The 21601-nt window shown below is 32.4% G+C and overlaps 1 protein-coding gene across 2 annotated transcripts in view; it reads left to right on the forward strand.

The window, feature by feature from the left end:
- PCDH10 (protocadherin 10) overlaps positions 1-21601 on the forward strand; it is a 46361-nt gene that overhangs the window by 19289 nt on the left and 5471 nt on the right. The window contains exon 5 of one of the 2 annotated variants that reach the window (XM_070386534.1): positions 1902-3577. The exons of the other annotated variant lie outside the window; for it this stretch is intronic. Within the exon in view, the coding sequence (XP_070242635.1) occupies positions 1902-1942 (41 nt within the window). The 3' untranslated portion in view covers positions 1943-3577. Of the gene's footprint in view, positions 1-1901; positions 3578-21601 lie in introns of those variants that run through there. 2 annotated transcript variants of the gene reach the window in all.

The following is a 21601-nucleotide window of genomic DNA, read 5'->3' on the forward strand; positions in this document are numbered from 1 at the left end:
TAAAAAAAATATCCTATTTCTGAGATTTTTGTTCTCTCACTAATCTTCATAAAAATACATCTAGATTTGTAAGCCTAACTAATTTATTACTTTTTTTGGTTTATCTCTTTGTGACAAACCTCTGGTCTTTGAATCACACCAGTCTTTCTATTTTTCCATTAAATTCTTTTATTTTGTAATTATAAATTAATCTCTCATAGTCAAAAAAGTTTACTCACCTCAACTCTGTGAGCAGGAAACATATGACAACTCAAGATCAGAAGAAACCTGATCTAGTTCATATTCTCTATATATCTACTGTTAGAATTCAATGTTCACTGAATTTTACAATATTGCACTGTTTTGAAAAATGGTAATCTATTCACAATTCATATCATTATTCCAGTTAACTGATGCATCAGCTGACTGGAACCTTCTTATACTCTAGATAAGTGAGATGTTATAAGATTATATTGTTTCTTCTCCTTTAGTTGTTGAGTAATGATCTTCTGTAACTAATATGATTTAAAGTGAAAGATATAAAAATCTTCTGAGGTGCAGATATGAAACAGAGCAGTTCATTTTAAATCTATATATCTGACAGTTTCTGTGGACAATTTGCATTTTACTTATTTAGACAGCAGTGCTTCTCTTACAACATGTCATTTAAAAATTTGTGCCTTTGGGTGAAACTAGTTAGTAACCGATACTCTCTTGGCATATTTAGACTCATTATGCAACTATGCATATTATAAGTGCAAAGTAATTATGTGATGGGAAATGAATTAATGGATGAATAAGTGTTATTAAAGTAACCAAATTTTCTTTAATGCTGTCATCGTATTTTAATTTACACACACATCTACACATAGTTTTGATATCTCTTGGAAAAGGAAATGGCAACCCATTCCAGTAATCTTGCCTAGAAAATCCCATGGACAGAGGAGCCTGGCAGGCTACAGTCCGTGAGGTTACAAAAGAATCAGACACGACTGAACAACTAAACAATAACTACACATAGTTTTGATATCTCTAGGCAAATTATCTGGTAGCTCGGCGGTAAAGAATCTGCCTGCCAATGCACAAGATGGGGGTTAGACCCTGGGTTGGGAAGATCCCCTGGAGAAGGAAATGGTAACCCACTCCAGTATTCTTGCCTGGGAAATCCCATGGACAGAGAAGCTTGGTGGGTCACAGTTCATGGGGTCACAAAAGATTTGGATACGATTTAGCGACTGAACAACAGGCAAACTCTCTTTTTTCAATTAATAAAACATGTTTTAAATTGCTTAAATTTATCTCTAAATAGTGTGTATAAGCTTTTATGAGGGAAGACAGAGTTTGAACTCATTCAAAATACTGAAATACACCTAACCAAGCTGTTTTGTGAAATATGATGTTTTTTTTAATACCTTAAGATTTTAAATTTCTTTTGATTTATTCAAAGAATTGAATTCATATCCTAAGGAAGAAATATATTTGTTTTTATTTCTTAACTCTCTTAGAATTTTAATTGCTCCCCTTTCTTGCCAGATCTGTAAAACAATACTTTACATGTTTTACTTACTAGCAACTTTCATACATAAGCTCTCATCTTTCACATTTTTTAAAGCTAGTATATCTTCCATTCTTTGCTCTGTTACAGTCACTTATTCTTCTTACTTAGTTCCCAGGTAGGAGGTATTTATTTGTGTGTTATTAATTACATTTTTCAGTTCATTGATACATGGTTAAATAAAATATTGAAGGACATACAGAAGAGAAAATTAATAAAACTAATTTATATATTTATTCAATGTTTACACTGCTTAGTAAGTGATTCTTTATTTACATAAAACCGTTCTTTTTGTGCACACTTTGCATTTTATTGAATTAACATTTAGCATATTAATATTATTTATATACCTCATTTTATATTACAGATCATTTTCATCCTTTTTCTTATTTTGTACATTGGAAGTAAATCCATATAAGCATTTGTCCATCACGTGAGCCTAACAAAGGAAGATTATCAATTAAAATATAAATAGAATTATCAATCAAAAGGAATATCTACTTGGGAATTTTTCCTGCCTCATCATTCTGAAGATCATGGGTCAAAATTTAAATGCATTAATTTATAAAGATATTGTATATAAGTCTGGAATTTACAACTTCAATTGCTTATAAATATCATTAAACATTGTTCAATACTCAATGTGCCAGACTTTTTTTGAGTGAGTCTGCGTCTTCTGATATCCTTTTAATAGAAATTAGATAGCATCATTTAGACAGTTTAGAAAGTGTTTTGGACCATAGCGTTCATTGTTCAAGATTAGATAATACTACTGAGTCAAGACTAAACTCAGCATAACGTGGATCCACTTAATGCTTCTCAAATAACATTAATAATAATAATCTTGGAAGTTTTATATTAAAGTCCAATAAGACTCCCTAATTACTGCATTAATGATTTCTAATAACCTACATCAGTTTAGGTGGGGACAGTATAGAAGATTTGAAAGATTTAACCCAAAAATGTAATCACGTACAAAATGACATGAATAAAAACAAGTTGTAAGGTATAAAATTTACAGGAAAAAAATCCAGTCTTATTTCTTTGATACAATATACAACTTTATGTTTATACATTATATCTAGGCACTTAACTTCTAGGTACTTCTTTCTCCTAGAGATAGATTATTTTTAACTAAGGATTAAAAGATTATATGTGAACTTTATTTGAATAAAAGTTGTATAACCTGTACTTTAAAGTGCTATCTAAATCATCAAGCATAGCTTTTAAGTCATTGAGTTCAACAAGTGATTATAAATAAATTTTCTGTGTCCTATTTTCACAATTCTGTTGTATGGATACAGTTATGCATTTATGTATCCCATAGAGAAGCATTATATTTTTAATATAAGTTTAATTTTTAATTGTATCTATTTCCAGAGAAAGAATAAACAAGGATTATGCTTAAAATAAGAGTAAACTTATTTAACTAATTGCTACTTCATTATCAGAAGCTGTTTAACATGATAGTGTAGTGATTTTGGAGGAAAAGATGAGTGAGACAATCAGAGGAACAAGTTTGGTTGTTCCTTTATTTTTTTAAACTACTAGTTGTACTTTTGAGGACCAGTTCATATTACATCATGTAGCGAAATTAACCATGACTCTGTAGAGAAAATAGATGTCTATATTATAAGGAAGACATTATTTTTACTGCTTGTAAAAATGTTGTAATCAGTAGGGCTTTTTTTCTTCTTTAATGTTGATGTCGACTAGAATCCCACACCAGATTCTAATACCACTTGTGTTGGATGTTTACCTGTATATTTTACACAAAGTAGAAAATTGACATTAGTTTGTCATCAAATATTCCAAGATTTATATATATGCCAGTAACTATGTTTCAGCTGAAATTTGGATAATTACTGTATTATTCCATAAAAAGCATATTTGTAAATGTTTTTTTCAGAAATTTCCAAAATAAGTGTTTTGAAAGATAAGGAAAACTTAAGCCTAGAAGTAATACATAAAATAAACTCAATATCAAAGGTATATTTCCTGGGTTATATTGTTAATCATCCTGGGTAAAGAAATAGGGTAGGACGCTTCTCTCATACCTAACTAAACACTGCTGGGCTTTGTCTCAAAGGGCAACGTATGGTAGGAAGTTTTTGAGTCAAAAATGGCAACAGTAGATAAAGTATACGTAGCAAGATGTCTTGATGATGTACACTTGATGGTGTATTTAAGATAAAATATTTCCCACGTAGGTTTAATTGAAATGGTGGTAGGTCCTCAGATAAGAAAGTTAATGTGATAGTTTGACAGTTGCTATCAGTTTATTTTTAGAAATATCTAGAAAACCTGGAGATTGACCTATAGAATTATTGTACTTTTCATCTTTAATAAATCTGATGCCAGAACTAATCCCCCTGCTAGTGACTAGTAATGTGGCTTTAAGTTTTATTTACCATAGAATTGTTCATCAGACGGTTGCATTGGAGGTCATGAATCTAGATCTGTCCTGGGGGAGTATATATTGGTTCTTGATTTATCTCAGTCTTTTTGATAAGAACAGTGGTAACAGAGAACAATATTATGTAGAACCCATACATTCTACTAAGTTATGTTTTTAAACATTTAAAATGACGGATAATTTCAAGCTTATTCAAAAAAGAGAATAGTTTACTAAACTCTCCACATTCTCCAGCTTAAACAATTACCAGTTCTCGGCCAAATTTGTTTCATCCAAAAGCTAATATACTTCCTCTTCATTCAGATTTTGTAAAGCAAATCCAGAAACCCTACTGTTTAACCCATAACTATTTCAGCAGGTTTATTAAAGTTTAGCATAACCACAGGAATACTCTCTCTCCTTAAAAATTTTCTTGCTATTTTTCACTGGTCATTGTTCAAACTTCCATAATTTTCTCATAACTCTTATTTGCATTTATAATTAATTTTATTCATGATTAAAATCAAGTTTGTTGATGGAAACCCATCTTTACTTTAAAACTTTGATTAATATATGATATGTATATTGGACAGACACGGCATAAATAGTGCAGTATACTTGAGTTAACTAGAATATAATAGCTGGTTATTCTCTCTGATAACATAGGGAAAGCAAATATAGCTAAAATATATCAGTGTGTAAGCTAAAAAGACAATTTACTTAGGATATTTTCTCTTTGAATATGATTTCTCTTACTATCTTCGGAGTTCTTACCACATCTAATATTTTTAAAGTGCTTGATATATCTCATTATATCTTCTTATTGAAACATAATCTTCTGTTAATTTTGCAGTGTTTTACAGAAACAAATATTTAAATATGTTGACTTGAATACCAGATTATGACAACAGAGTAGAAAAATTGAAATGTCTCTGTTTCACATTTCTTTGAGTCTCGATTAGAAGATCGTGGCAAATTGGAGATCAAGATGCTTAAAGGAGATACTTAATAAAGTAAAGAGATTAACATTTTGGAAAATAGCGTATCTGAAGAGAGTCTAAAAGGTTTGAAGGACTGCAAATTGAGAAGAAAAGGGGATCGGTAACAAAGCAAATGTTAAGTGTTTAAACAAATATGACACAGATAAGATAGCGATCAGTTAATCTGTCTTTATTGAGAGCAGAAAAGGAAAAAAAAAGGATCTATATTGATCCTGAGAGATTTAAATGACATGCTATGGTAAATATCCTGACGCTGACATTGGTATTTGCTCCTGAGAGATATGAAAACACATTACCTAGAAAGCTTTACAAACTACAAACGTATGCATATGCCAACTGTGATTTGGTGGAATAGCACTTTCTAGTCCTGTGATGTATTCCCGAAGAACGCGTTTCTAACACTGGGCCTGGTTGAAAGGAGTGAAGGCATGAGGCTCAATTTTACTAGGGGAGAAAAGAAAGGCAGTTGAGAAAGCCTTGTGCTTTTATATATTTCCTTCCCTTCCTGTTTCTACATAGATGACTTCTTATCTCTTCTACTTTGGAATTTTGGAAAGGAAATATTTGGTTTCTTAAATCCTTTTTTTGCCCTCTCACACCTGGAATTGCAATGAATGATTAAATGTCTAGGAACAGAAATTAAGAAATCATAGTTTTAGAAGGAAACTTGGGAAAATAATGCAAAATCTGAGTATGAAAATGTCTAGTATATTTTATGTATGTGCAATAAATACCATTGCGTTTGTCTATTAAATGTATGTATTATGACTTAAAGATTTAAGACTTCTTATTATACAATAATAATTTTTAAAAAGAACCCATAGCTATAGATTTCAAATATCTATATGAAGATATTTTAAATATTTTAAATCTCTTAGTTCATCAAATATTGATCTTTTCTTCATTGAGTTGGCTTGTTTCTCTTATAATAAGAATTTTCTACTTTAGGTATTATATTTTCCTCTATTGAGCAATTTTAAGGAAAACCCTTGGTGTTAGTTACTATGACGTGCCTCACAAATAAAATGAAACATCCAGCATTAGTGATTCAAGATCAAGTTACCTACTCTCCTTAAACCTAGTAGTGATATATGCTTTCTTAATTATTTTGGAAGATATAGCAAACAGGCTATATAAGATCATTATATCTTGGGTTGATTACTTTGGAGAGTAAATTAAGATGTAGCATTAGCATGGTAATGTGGAGGCATAAATTCATTACACACTTAAGAAAGGAAAAATAAAGGGGAATTGTGTTAGCTAAACATTAATGCTAGATTTAATAATAGCAGCTACTACTGAATGCCTATTTAATATAGGCATGAGAAGATGAAATAAGGTGATAGTTATTCTCATCAGTCAAGGGTGATAAAATAAGCTCTATGAATTTCAGGTTATAGTACATAATTTTATAATTATTTTAAAGTATTTTATGATTATATAAATCCACTCAGTTTTATATAGGTAAAGGGGGTTTAGTATTAGACAATGTAGCAATAACTTTTTTCGGTAAAATGGAATGAATTTTAACTCCTTTGAACTTGAATTAAGCTGAAGATTTGAGAAATCTACATTTAAAAATTATATTATGAAATGATGGGAAGATAACTATTTCTCAGTTATAACAAAATATTGACTATTTAAATGTTACTGAGAAAAGTATACATTTTTAAGTGCAGGTTTACTTTAGAATTGATTTTAGGAAAATACTTGACGTTGAATAATTTCATTTTCATTTCATGCTTAAAACTGAGCCCAAAATCTAGAAACACCATCCTGGGGAACTTAAATTATTTTGAGTTTGGAGGGATTTTGTAGGAATGTTTGTAGGAATTCTTCATAGAAATTGTGATTTCAAATGCTCATAAAAAGTGTGCTAAGGTATCTAGTATGAGGGAATATTGCCTTCACTTTAAACAAAAACATTTAATGTAGTTCACAAAGGGCATATTCTATTGCTTTGAAATTAATTTTAAATCTATGTCTTTTAAAAAACCTTTTAAAGTTTTTCATATTTCCACTACTTTCTAATTCTGAGGGGTAGACATCCATAGGTCCTATTGTTTGTAATACTGTTCTTTAATGCCACGGCCATTTAAAACTGTAAAAAGGTTTTTAACCAGCTGTTTTAAACAGGTCTTCCCAAACAGTGTGACCCACATTCAAGAAAACTTATTATTGAAGACCTGCTATATTGTGGGCATGGTGGTCTTCAGTTTTGTTTGCCCTAGATCTAGATTATATGAATGTTCTGAAGACTGGCCAAATATGAAAATGATTTTGGCTCGTGAACTTATCAAAGTGATGTGAAAATAGGATCGATATCAAAAATTAAAATACAAATGTAATAACTGAATCAACTGAAGTACTCCTGGAAGATATCCAGGGGAAAATACTATAAGAACTCTGGTTGAAAATGTATAAAGGGCATCCGATCAGCTTTATTACTGGTGATCACAACTTCGGGCATCCTCACTCTGTAAGGACACTATGCTTCATGCACAGATCAAATAACTGAGTTTTGGTTATCTCAGTGACATCTACTCTGGGCCGTGTTAGAACCATGCAAAAGCATTTTTAGTTATTGATATCCCTCCACTCCATACCTCATAATACCTCATACAAGCCTTCTTTGAAATAATTTTGAAAAAATGAATGAACCAATCTCAGGCATACTATAATGCCAATGAAAAGTTTTCTTCTTTCTTTATGAAGCTGTTCACCTGGTTGAACTGTGGTGTCATTGTTGTTGTTGTTTAGTTCCTAAGTTGTAGCCAACTCTTTTGTGACCCCACGGACTCTAGCCCACCAAACTCCTCTGTCCATGGGATTTCCCAGGCAAGGATGCTGGAGTGGGTTACCATTTCTTTCTCCAGGGGATCTTCCCGACCCAGGGATAGAACCTGTGTCTTCTGCATTGGCAGGTGGATTATTTACCCCCAAGCCTCCAGGAAGGTCTGTGGTGTCCTTAGTAAGTACTTAAAAAATACTATAGTCTTATTCTTTTCAGGACAGGTTTTTCTAAGCATCACTAATTTTATTCATTTTGACTTTATGATAGTTTGGAAAGTTTAATTTCACAAGACATCATTTTCTGATTTTGTTCTCAAAGTACGCAGGTATTTCCTTTGGACCCTTAGCTTTCTACAAAATTACAAGAGTGGATCTTTATTCTGATCCTCATATTAAAGAAGTGAGGTGTACTTAATAGCTCCAGTTAGAGAGCCAGTCTGCCAAGGTTCACATACTGACCCAACCTGTTACTAGCTGTGTGACCTCTGTAATTTCTTTAACCTTCCTGGAACTCATTTTCCTCATCTGTGACATAGATCCTCAAAAGCTCATTGTGGAGATTAAATTATTTAACATACTTAAAGCAGTGAGTGCCTGGCCCAAAGGAAGCACTCATTAAGTGTTCAAGGCAACCATATATTCAGTTAAAATTGGAACAATGACATCAGCCTGAGTATGGAGAAAATTTAAATTCTGGGTTTAAATAGAACTAATTATGCTTTCTTTTACTCCCAGAGAAAAATCAGACTCCAAATGTTCTTTTCATGATATATCACTATTTTACATCTGCAGTATATATTCTTTCACATAATACATATGCTTTAAAAGTACAGTATGACTATTTTTCTTTTTCATCTGTAAAACCAATGAAACGCATAGAAGAGAACCAAAAGCATAATGCACAGCAAATACTAAAGTTTATTTGTTTCATAATGATGTTAGTCACAAAGCATGGTTATAACTTTTAACATTTCATATTCTCATTATTTTACTTCTGCATTTCCAGTGAGTGAAGATATTGATTATGTACAATAAGCAGTAAAAATAATCTGACAAAGAATACTCTTTTTTGGAACAACAGATTTGTATTTCATACAGAAAGCAGCAGAATATATTTGATGATTGTAGAAAAATAAAGAACATATTTTTTCAAGTCAAAAAAATTTAAAAATGATACAAACAGATGGCCATATCCAATTTGACTTTATCTAAATTTTGACAATTGTACTAACCCTTTAGAGTAAATTCTGGCCTTGGGCAAGATATTGTTATTCCAAAGAGTTCTGAGAGCCCTGGGTGAGAGACACAAATGCCCTAAAATTATCACACAAAGTAAGTGTAGAGTCTATTAGTGCGGAAAATTGGGTCTTTCTATAAGATATACTAGGTATCTATGTCTGCCATAAATCAGTCTTTACACACAGAAGCTCTAAGTTTTTCCTGCCTCCTTTTTCTTCTTTAAAATCCTGTTATCTGGTAAACCTGATTCTCTCAGTCAGCCTTATATTTATATTTTTATACTTTTGTCTTTCAAAGTCAGAAAGAACTAGAAAATGATGTCATAAGCGCTTTTGACTAATGCTTGAAAAAGCTGCTCAAATTTTACTTTTTGTTTATGGCTTACTCACTGGACTCTCTGCAGTATAATTCTCATGATTTTATGATTCTCTATGTTTTTTGTCTTCTGCCTTCCACTTCAGTTCTGCATGAAAGTGAAAGTATTAGTTGCTCATTGGTGTTTGACTCTTTATGACCCCATGTTCTGTAGCCCACCGGGCTCCTCTCTCCAGGCAAGGATACTGGAGTGGGTAGCTATTCCCTTTTCTAAGGGATCTGCCTGACTCAGGATTTGAACCTGGGTCTCCTGCATTGCAGGAAGATTCTTTATCATCTGAACCACCAGGGAGGCTCATAGATATGATTATTTTCCTGGAAAGCAAGAGGCCTAACAACTAAGTTGTTAGATGCCCAGTTGCATGCATCATATGTGCTTATTTCTTTTTATGTTTGGCTCCTATGAAAATAAAATTTTCTTATTTTTTATAAAATAGTGAAATTTTCCTGCATTTATAGTGCTGTTTCCCAGCTATGAAAGAAATGATATCTTAAAATAGATTTAGCTTTTTTTCACCTAATATATTCGTGATTGATATTAAACTCTCAACTGTATTAAGCATTGTCTCTCAAAATGCAATGGTTCTCAATGATTCTATGTTCTAAGCTTACTTTGCTAGAATAAAATGGCTTTGGTTATCTTTGGGAAAGATCCCTAAGAGCAGGGGTCCCCAACCTCCAGGATTTAATGGCTGGTGATTTGAGGTGGAGATGTAATAATAATAGAAATAAAGTGCACAATAAATGTAAAACATCCTCCTCTACCCTAGTCCATGGAAAGTTTGTCTTCCACAAAACCAATGCTTGATGCCAAAAATGTTGGGGACTGCTATCTTAGAGTGTAATCTAAGAAGAATTTATAGAATTCTCTTTTGGGGCCAATATTGGAGCACTATGTGATTTTTAACTGATAGACAAAAAGTACAGACTTTCATGAAGAAAAGTATGGGATTAGAGAGCAAAAAATTATGAACTGAATATTCTAGGTTTCTAAATCTTTAAATGAAATCCAGGATGAATATTGGAAGTTAGTTTGAAAGTCATGTTTTGGATAGATTCAGACATGATTTAATGATAATACTGATAGTAATAGTAGCTAACAATTATTAAGAACTTAATATGTTCCTGGCATTATTCTAAGAACTTTTCAGACATTAATGCATTTAAATCCTACAATGGCCAACTAAAATAGATATTTTTACTGTCCCCATTTTATAGATTATAACATTGAGAAACAAGAGATAGTGGGGAGCCAGCCCATGGTGTATGTTGGCATCTGATTCTAGTGTAAACATCTCTAACCAATTCACTGTTAAATACCTGGCTTAAGAAATTGGACACTAGAATGAAGTCAGCATGGATTTGTTGCATGAGGTTTAATTTTTGGTGTTGTACTAACAGAGAGTTACTGCAGTTTCAAACTTTGTGGTAATATGGGCCCAATGGAGAATGAAAATGAAAGGATTAGAGAAATTTTGGGGAAAAAAAAGTTTAGCATTAGAATTCTAAATGTAACAATAAAAGGTAAAGGAAGTATTAATAGTTATCGGGGATAGTTCTCAGGGCTTCCCTAGTGGCTCAGACAGTAAAGAAGATAAAGAATCTGACTGCAATGTGGGAGACCTGGGCTTCTATCCCTGAGTTGGGAAGATCCCCTGGAGGAGAGGGTGGCAAGCCACTCCAGTATCCTTGCCTGGAGAATCCCCATGGACAAAGGAGCCTGGTGGGCTACAGTCCATGGAGTCACAAAGAGTCTGACATGACTGAGCGACTAAGCTAAAGGGTAGCTCTCAAGTCTTGAGGCTGGATGATTGGAAAAAGATTGCATCTGCAATCTCACAGTTGTGAGATGGTGTGAAAAACAAATGTGCTTTCTTTTTTAAATTAAGATACTTAGACATGAAAAGTAGACACTGTGAAAGATGATAACTGAAAATACTAGTAGGTTGAGATATAATAGAACTTGTTTTTGCATAGGAAATATTTGATCTAATGTATGTGTCCTTTAAGATGGCTCAGTGATAAAGAATGCCTACCAATGCAGGAGACCTGGGTTTGATCCCTGTGTCCGGAATATCCCCTGGAGAAGGAAATGGCAACCCGCTCCAGCATTCTTACCTGGGAAATCCCATGGACAGAGGAGTCTAGTGGACTACAGTCCATAGAGTCCCAAAGAGTTGGACACAACTTCACCAGTAAACAACAGCGGCAACAATGAGAACTTTAATCACTTTAAATATGTTATTTTAAACGCCATGATTAAAACTGTCCCTGTGTCATCACGATTTCTGTGAGTTGCAGACCAGATGCTTCTAGGGAGTGATTTACTTTACTTGTGAATGTCTCTCTGTGAAAAAAGAAACCCTGAAGCAGTATTTTATTTTAAAAAATATTCACCAAAATCTTTACATAAATCATATATAAATCTTATATATGATTCATATCAGTCAGTGATCCTTATAAGCCTAATTTGTCTTTGTCAAAATTTATGAGAAAAAAAATGTCCGATGCTTTTCTGGAGGTTCCTGGTTTTTATTGCTGTTGATGGAACCAGAGGCTTGAGGTTGTTGGGATGGAATGACTTCTTTTAGCAGCTCACAAAACTGCTTTTTTTCTGTCACAATTATGCTTAGAATTGAGTTATCAGCCACGAAACATCCAGGCAGTCATTTTGGCTGCAAAACATTTTGTCACTCTTGGAAGATTTAGGGTGATGGAATGCAAACTATTTCCAGATGTGTGAAGTATAAACTCTGGATCCTTGCTTTTTCTCTGTGAGAAGACAAATATGCTTTCCTTTGCATTCCCTGAACCCAGGCATTTCTTTCTAATTCATCAAAATTAATGAAAACCCCTCTACTTTTCTGTTTGACTTCCATTGTCAAATAATTAGAGAATACATTTACATCCATAAACATTTGACTGTAATATTCCCCACTTTAAGAATGTTGAGAGGCTTTCTGTTTTGGCTGCAGCAATTCACATTTTTATTAGCTTTAAGGGCTTTTTTGTTTAAACCCTGCCTGCATGTTTTCTTTCCTGCCATTCAATGATTGCTGGCTCCTTTATACACCACTTTTCCCAGGCCCTTGTACTTTGGCATTCCTTTCTCCTTCTGGAATGCTCTCTCATCTACAAATCCACTCCCCACCGTGTCTGCTTGGACATCTACTCATCAATCAAGATTCAGCTCCTTTTACTTAAATGGGACGCCTTCTCAGACAACGATGTACATGTATGTTCTCCTTGTAATTTCTTATAGGTTTTATATGTAATTGCTGTTTTTAAAATATCCTGTAAAACTAGTTAAGCTATTAAAAGGGTAGATCTCTTAGATAAGAATCCATGTGTACCTATTTTCAGTTCAGTTCAATTCAGTTGAGTTCAGTCACTCAGTCGTGTCCAACTCTTTGCGACCCCATGAATCGCAGCACGCCAGGCCTCCCTGTCCATCACCAACTCCCGGAGTTCACTCAGACTCACGTCCATCGAGTCAGTGATGCCACCTACCCATCTCATCCTCTGTCGTCCCCTTCTCCTCCTGCCCCCAATCCCTCCCAGCATCAGAGTCTTTCCCAGTGAGTCAACTCTTCGCATCAGGTGGCCAAAGTATTGGAGTTTCAGCTTCAACATCAGTCCTTCCAAAGAAATCCCAGGGCTGATCGCCTTCAGAATGGACTGGTTGGATCTCCTTGCAGTCCAAGGGACTCTCAAGAGTCTTCTCCAACACCACAGTTCAAAAGCATTAAGGTCTCAAAACCCAGAACTTTGTCTGGAGTGAAGTAAATACCGAGAAAGGCTTATTAGACTACATCAATGAATCAATAGATGAAACATCCTGAAACTAAAAAAGCAAGTGCATTTTTTCTCCTTAGTTATTTAGATATCTCCCCAGTTAACATAAATTAATATAATTACAGTAATCTCTGGGTGGGAAAACAAACAACTCCCCCCAACATAACCATTTCCGTTCCTAACATACACTGTCCTGGATTTCATCATCTTTCAACCTTCCATGATTTTCATGTTCTTTTATTCTGGCCTTACATATTTATTCTTTTCTGATTGGATTAATAACCTCTTAATCCTCATAGTTCAGTATCACCAACTGCTAATGTCACTAGTCTATATCTTTTTAATTGTCACATATAATTCACAAACATATATATAAACATTAAGTAAAATTAAGGTAATCTTATACATGAACATAAAACACAATCCACTACAGAGAAACAAGTATGAGCAAGAAATTGTTGATAATTCAGGACAACTATGGCTAGAGAAAATTTTTCTGGCTTTCCTGTAGGTTTTTGGGGGTTTTGTGTGAATTTTTAAATCTTTGGTATTTTTGCTTTTCATCATTATCACGTAAGTTATTTTCAAATTTTTTATTTATGGCATTGTGGCAACTAAAGAATATCTCAGATGCTTTTTTTTAAACAAAGATGCAAAATTTTTATTTTGCTCTATGAGAACTTTAGTATCAGACATGTAGGTACATTCATACTCTAGTCATATTTTATTAATGATATAGATATGTTATATATAAATATACATTATTAATACTATTTAACCAGAATCTCTTACTGCCTTAACAAAGGTTAGTTATTTAAAATTTGAACTTGTTCCTAGATTTACTGTGATACTTTCCATAGATAGTAAATGTAATACCTGACTTTTCCTTTTATTTTTTACTTTTATTGGGTGGTTAAATATTTGCAGTAATTAGGATAAACCTTAATCAAACACAAAGTTTACAGTTACGGAATGTAATATAACTGTTTAAGGATTTAAACCTTGTCATTTAATTAGAATATAACTAAAATGATTTTTAATGTTTAACAAGCATGACAATAATCTTATTTTAGCAATTTAGCATTTTTGTGATGTTTTAAAGCTGAGTTTGATTCACTGCTTATCAGTTTTCAAATCTCTAATTATCCTATTCTAGATTAATTTGAAAGGCCAAGAGGGAGGGAGGTTAATGAGTTTCCAGAATAGAACTGAAATGAGAATGTATATTTAGGTTTAATTTTTTAGAATAAATAATTAAAAATTATACTTCTTATGGAAAGAAGAAAGAACATTTAATCAAATATGCTATAGCTACCTCACAGAACAAGTATCTGACTCAAAATCAGAGTTAAAATTTAATTATAAAACAAAAAAATTTAAATGACAAGATTGTATTCATGTATGATCATAGATAACTTGTTTTTATATTTTATTTTTAATCTCCTTTTGAATTCTGCCATTTTAACTTTAAAATCATTTTAGATGGAAATATGTACAAAATTTATTATATGACAGAGTGCTATGGAATAATTAGAGACTATAGTGTAATATTTTTCTAGGAAACACAGCATACCATTTTCCTAAGTGATAACTAGTATCATATGTGGGATCTTGTAACTGATGTTTTGAGACTAGGGTTGCCAGATTTAGCAAGTAAAAATACATGATACCCAAATATTGCATGGGGTATATAAACAATTATTCATTGTTTTTTTTCTGAAATTTAAATATAACTAGACCGTCTGTATTTATTTGGCAACCCCACTCAAGAAGTTATTGATGCTGATGTCTATATTCTTAGATTCCTAACCTGTTTAGTGTTTTGTTGTTTTTTTTTTCCCTAGATACAGAACACTACTGGTTAGCTTTCCAGTGTGTTAGCATTTCAATCCTCTTCTGACCATGTAATTCCTGTTATTAATTTGTTGTTTGTTTTTACATAGAAGCAACTGAATGATGTTAGGGGAATTCAAGTATATTAAATAAATAGTCATACTTTTACACACAGTTTCTAAGTCATGTGTGCTGTCTCTATCTTTTTGATAATAACCCTGTAAAAATCATGCTATTAGTATAATATTTTATTTACCAGCCCAAAGATTTTCCACTTATTTTCATAGCTTAGCTATCTAAAATGTTAAATTATTTAGAAATCTTATCCTTGTTTAAGTAGGCTATTAGTGGTTAATAAATTAGATACATGGCTATATATTTCTAAAATGAAGATCTTATGCATTTATTCTTAAATTTTTCCCATCTTTCATTGCTGGAATTTTTGCTTGGTTTTCACATAAAAGATGAAGTTGTGCGTGTCACTAATGGTTGGTTTAATATTGTGGTACAGTGATGCTGGTTGTTGTAAATAAGCCTATACAGGTATAACATCCCTATTCTTAGAGGAGTGACTAATGCTATGCATGAATTTTCCAAAGTTTTGCTTGGAAAATTAATGTTATTTCAGCCTCACAGGGAAGTAACTAATTTTATCTCCCTATAATGTTGTTTTAAAGTGAACTACTTAAAATGTCAGTAAATATTATCAACTCCATAATTTTCAAAGAAAAAAAAAAAAAACCTGAACCATTTATTCTTTAAAGAAGCATATGGATATCTTGCTAGAAATTAGATTCACAGGATAATGGTATTTGTCTAAGTTAAATGAAAGATCCTTTGTCATTTTTAAAAAGATAATTGAGTGGATTGCCTTCACAAAAAATTTCACAGATATTTCTTTATTGCCATGTAAAGAATATAATTTTCAAATAGTCGTAGAACAAATCATAGTTTCTATATCTTAGTACATTGTGGTAAAGTTTTCCAGAAATTTTTTCAATGACATTATGAACATGGAAACATTAGAGTTTCATTTCCTAAATATGTGCCTATATAGCTTCAGAGATTTAAAAAATAATTCTGTCTTCAGACTTGATTGTGAGATACCATTGAGGCAAGGGGGTTTTGTTTGTCAAAGAGATGATGGCCAAAGATTTCTGGGTAGGGTCATGTCCTATTACTTTTTCCTCCTCAGGGAATATTTGTTAAGCTTACAAGGCAAAATTTCTGACATTTCTAGATAAGTTTGTAACACATCCATTGAATCTATAATATTTTATGCAAGTACATCATTATGATAAAAATTTTAAGCATATATTTTAATGTCAAAGTTTAATTCTTTAGTGTTTAAAAATGATATTTAAAATATTGATAATTTTTGTGTCTAGATGACTACCATGTGTTTTTAAATATCTTGCTTAAATCAATTCAAATAATGATAAAGTATATTGTCTAATTAAAGGAGTTAATTACTATCAATATTGTTTCTTGTAGATTTAAAAGCATTCTTATTTAATATAATTAGAGACAAAGATTTTTAAACAAAACAAAATTGAGTTACTATAATTACCCCTACCCTGTTAAAAGTATTAATGATAGTTGACTAAGTTGCAGTAACCCATAGAAGAGATATTTCTTGATGAAATATCTTATTGCCTTAGTAGGCTTCCCAGGTGATTCAGTGGTAGAAAAATCCACCTGCCAAACAGAAGACTCAGGTTTGATCTCTGGGTCGGGAAGATCCCTTGGAGAAGGAAATGGCAACTCACTCCTATATTCTTGCCTGGGAAATACCGTGGACAGAGCCGTCTGGCAGGCTACAGCCCATGCGGTCTCAAAGAGTAGGATACGACTTAGCAACAGCATCTGCATCGCCTTTAATAAGAATATAGTTTTAAAGTATATATACACATACACATCACATATATATCACATACACACAAATACACACAAGTATGTAGAAACTTCTAGAAGCCTGCTGCTGCTGCTAAGTCGCTTCAATCATATCTGACTCTGTGCGACCCCATAGACGGCAGCCCACCGGGCTCCCCCATCCCTGGGATTCTCCAGGCAAGAACACTGGAGTGGGTTGCCATTTCCTTCTCCAATGCATGAAAGTGAAAAGTGAAAGTGAAGTCGCTCAGTCGTGTCCGACTCTTAGCGACCCCATGGACTGTAGCCCACCAGGCTCCTCCATCCATGGGATTTTCCAGGCAACAGTACTGGAGTGGGGTGCCATTACCTTCTCCTTCTAGAAGCCTATGGATCCTCTATTGAGAAGAATTTCATGGTGTTTCTGGAGACTCTCTTCCTCAAAGCTATGTGAAGGTAATGATATTCTGTCATACTTTTGGACTGTGCTTGTGACAAATAGAAGCCCGTATTTTCAAGGCTATTAAATCTAACAACAAAACAGGCTTTAAAAATAAGTTCCAAGCAATACTAAATTCTGAAATTTTCACAGGTAATAAATTCAGGACTTTGCATAGTGCATGAACTCTGCTTCACCTCAAGGGTAACTTCCAGCTTATGAAATTAATTTCATCTTTGCACAAACCATTCTTAATAAGCAAATGATGTCCAAAATTGATATACAGTTTACATCATAACTAAAAAATAAATGTATTGGTAGCTAGATTCTTAGGTAAGATGGTGACTATTTAGGGGTGTCAGAGTTGCTAGACCTAAAGTGTCAATGTTTATCTCTTATTTTAGAAATGGTTCATTTTACTCATTTATTGATGTACATTTGTAATCCACAAAACTACACTTGCCGATTTCTTCTCTCTTAAAATACCCTTGGGTTTATCTTTTAATTTAATAGATATTTAATAACTACAAAGCATATTGTAAGCATTGCATGCCTATATAGATTAAACTAAAAATAAAACACTTGGTTGTATGACATATTTCTTATATGAATGTTCTGAAGGCTTTTTTGAGTCATTTATTTCAGTTTCCTTTCTAAAAGATTAATCAAGTTTACAGGTGGAAATCTCCTTCTCCAAATTAACTCTTTCTAGATATATTCTATAATCTCTTAACTCTGTCAAAGTAGAATAAAAAGGTATATTGTTTGATGAAAGGAAAAAAAAATAAATTTAACATGAGGGTGGTGTGAAGAATATGCAATAAATATAAGAACTCAAGATTACATTGCTCTGAGCTAATGTAGTTAGAAAGACAATCTATATTATACTAACAGAAGGCTTTTGGTCTTTATAATTCATAATAAAGCATAGCATGTAATGGTTTTAATTATATACATATCTAATTTTAAATATTTTTGTAATTTTTGAGAGGGGGAAACATAATATGAACAATATGCAACTATATTGAAAAAGAAAAGCAAATATGGGGAAGTGGGAAGATAAAAAAAACAAAACAGCAACTTTTAATAGTTAATGCAACTATGCTCATTTCAAAACTTCAGGGTTAAAGAGAAAAAAAAATTCTTTAGAGACATTTTTGAAGAGAATCTTCAAAAATGGTTTGAGAATGAGACAGAGGAAAGTTAAAAGAACTGATTATTCAGCTGGAAAGATCTCTAATGGGGGCTTGCTTTTAAATGCTCTTTAAGTTTATCATAGGCGTTCACACAGGGAACAGAGAGCAGGTGTTTCAGACTCCTACAAGGGGGAACGGGCTTAAACTCTTGTGTGCTAGGTTGACTTTATACATAAAGAAGTGTCCTGACCGTGAGACTCATGAAACATTTGAATGACCTCCCAAGTCGCTTACTGATCTCAGCTTCTAGAGGTTTTTCACTGTAGTGGAGAGTCTCAATCATGTGGGATATTTGAAGGCTGTTCTTTCTTTCAGTGGCAGAAATAGATTAGATCACTTCGGAAGCTTTATTTATTGCTTTAGCTTCTGTGATCTACACTGTCATAAAGTATAAAGGGTATTATGCTTCTTGTTATGAAAGCAGAGGAATGTGACTATCCAAATGATTAAATTATCATTTTAGTATATCATAAAAAATTATTTTTCACCAGACTATTATTAAACGATATTATGCTGAGTAAACAGAATACCACTAGTGATTTTTTCAATTATTTTTGAAATATACATATTTACAGTCATTCTTCTTAAGTCATTAGAATTTTTAACTGTCCAACAGTTTAATATCATACTTTACAAATTACTAAAGGCAACAACATGATTCTCCAATATAAGAAAAAATTTGCATCATGGAACTTTCATTGAAATTGTACATATATGCTGAAAATATACATATATATATGGTAAATATACACATACATATATGCTAAATTATGAGAAGATGGGTATTTGAATCTCTTCTACATTAATAATAATTTTTCATATGTAGTTAAGACTGTAAAATAGCTGTCTTAAATGTAACATTCTTATGACTCATTAGGAAGAATAAATGCAGTGAATGAATCAAGGTGAAAAGGAATGGCAATCATCCTTTTCCTATTACTTTTGATTTGACTGAAAGTAAAATATTTCATTCATATCAAGTAATTAAATCCCCACATATGCTAATGAACAGCTAAGGAAAAATACATTTGTGAAATGAAAAGAAAAAGCAGAAATTCTTCAACTATGCTTTGATAATTCCAAAATATATATAGAATACATCAGAAAGCATAGAGATTCAATGTATTTGACCCATAGTCTCTAGCCTGAAAAGTAACAGATGCATTGACATAATAGTTAATACTGTGGAACAACTGTCCTTGGTACAGAGCCTAAAACGTAAAAAGATTGATTTTTTTTTTTTATTGTGTGCTGCTTGTTCAACCTTAATCCATACAACACCTAAAGAATAATCATTGTTCAGTATTCAAACTTCTTAAAAGTTTTGAAACAAGATGTATATAACTGTAACTTTAGTAAATAAAACTTTTTATTTTCTCTAGCTTGTCTAGCAATCCTTAACATTTAGGAAATTAACTTTTGAAGTAAAAGAAATCTTCCCTCTCCATTCTAATTTCTTCTGACCATCCACCTCAGTCCTTACACTTGTCTTATTCACATTTGCATTCCTGAATTAACACATAGGTGGGAAAAGGTAGATTTAATGAAAGGTGGTTTATATTCTTCAGAGTACTAGTGGAATAGGTGCACTTTAAATAAAAGCAGCACACATGTAACCCTAAGCAACAATAAGGTAAACCTTTTAAGCTTTTGTTTATATTTCAGATATTAATTATAACTGTGAACTATTTTCATAATACTATTTCTTTTGGTACTCTAAATCAAATAAACATATAATATCTATGCTAATAGCTTTTTTCATAAGTGATCTTTTAACCTAATTAGAAATACTTTACTGATTTAAACCTGTGTTAGGTTCACTAATTTCTGTATTTATACTAAAATGCAGATTTTCAGTATAATTCATTTTTTTCACATAGTGTTGGCTTATAGGTTGAAATTGGAGAAGGAAATGGCAACCCACTCCAGTGTTCTTGCCTGGAGAATCCCAGGGACAGGGGAGCCTGGTGGGCTGCCATCTATGGGGTCGCACAGAGTTGGACATGACTGAAGTGATTTGGCAGCAGCATAGGTTGAAATAGGTTATTCCTGACTTTCTTCTGGTTTTGAACTTTGTAGAATGATGGTTCTTATAAATCAATAGTTTCTGATTTATACTGTTTAAAAAAAAACTTCAACCTGTAAGTAATATCTCCAACTTATTTTGAAAACAAAAATTATATCATTTGTAAGATGATGGTATATTCTGGGTTCTCGGAAAAGTGCAAGAGTATGTCTTCTGTAGTTATTAATAGTGTTCTCTTTCAGCCACACAGTTGTTCAGTTTAGACAATAAGTTATTTGATCACAGGAACTATATGTTCTAATTCATTTTATAAGCCCAAGTTTCTATGATGGCTAAATATTTTAATTTCCTGGAGAATTTTAAATCTTGATTGATATATACAAAATAAAGCATTCATTCATATTTATCAAGTTTATCATGAAGCAGAGAATTTGAACGCAAAGGCATATGGAAAAGTAGGATTTGATTTTTTGAAAAAAGCAAAGTTTCTATTTGCTCTAGAGTACTATGTGTAGCATTATGACCAGGTAAGTTATAATAGCTACCATGTGGACTCCTGTTACAGCTAACTCATTTTATAATTCATAATGTTATATATTATAAAATACATTTTGATTATTTTCAATACCAGTTAGTACACAGAATAAGTATATGCTTGTTTTTACTTTCATTTCTGTCAGTGGTAGTACCTGATTTTTATAATTTTATTTGATGTCTTTTCTAATAGGTGAACAAATGAAATGCTTGATGATCTGGTCAGGAACTGAGTTTCTGAGGAGAAATAAGTAAGATAGTCAGCAAAAATAAATTAAGAATAACATATAATTTGACAATCTACTTGAAATGAGTAGAAATACTGTACAAGAGAAATTGAACTCATCAGCATGTTCTTACCCTCGTAAGAAACAGTAAAAATATAACTATTCACCGGATTGAAACAGTTCAGTTATGCTATTTAGCATAGCTCTTAATTTCTAATGAGATAGACATATGTATTTTTTAATTACGATTGAACTATCTTGATTTTTAGCACATTTTTATTATATATCTTATGTGCCAGATACTGAGCTAAAAGACAGTTTCTCTTCTCATTGTGCTCGAGG

The sequence above is a fragment of the Bos mutus genome, chromosome 17, assembly GCF_027580195.1.
Source record: "Bos mutus isolate GX-2022 chromosome 17, NWIPB_WYAK_1.1, whole genome shotgun sequence".
Lineage (NCBI taxonomy): Eukaryota > Metazoa > Chordata > Mammalia > Artiodactyla > Bovidae > Bos > Bos mutus.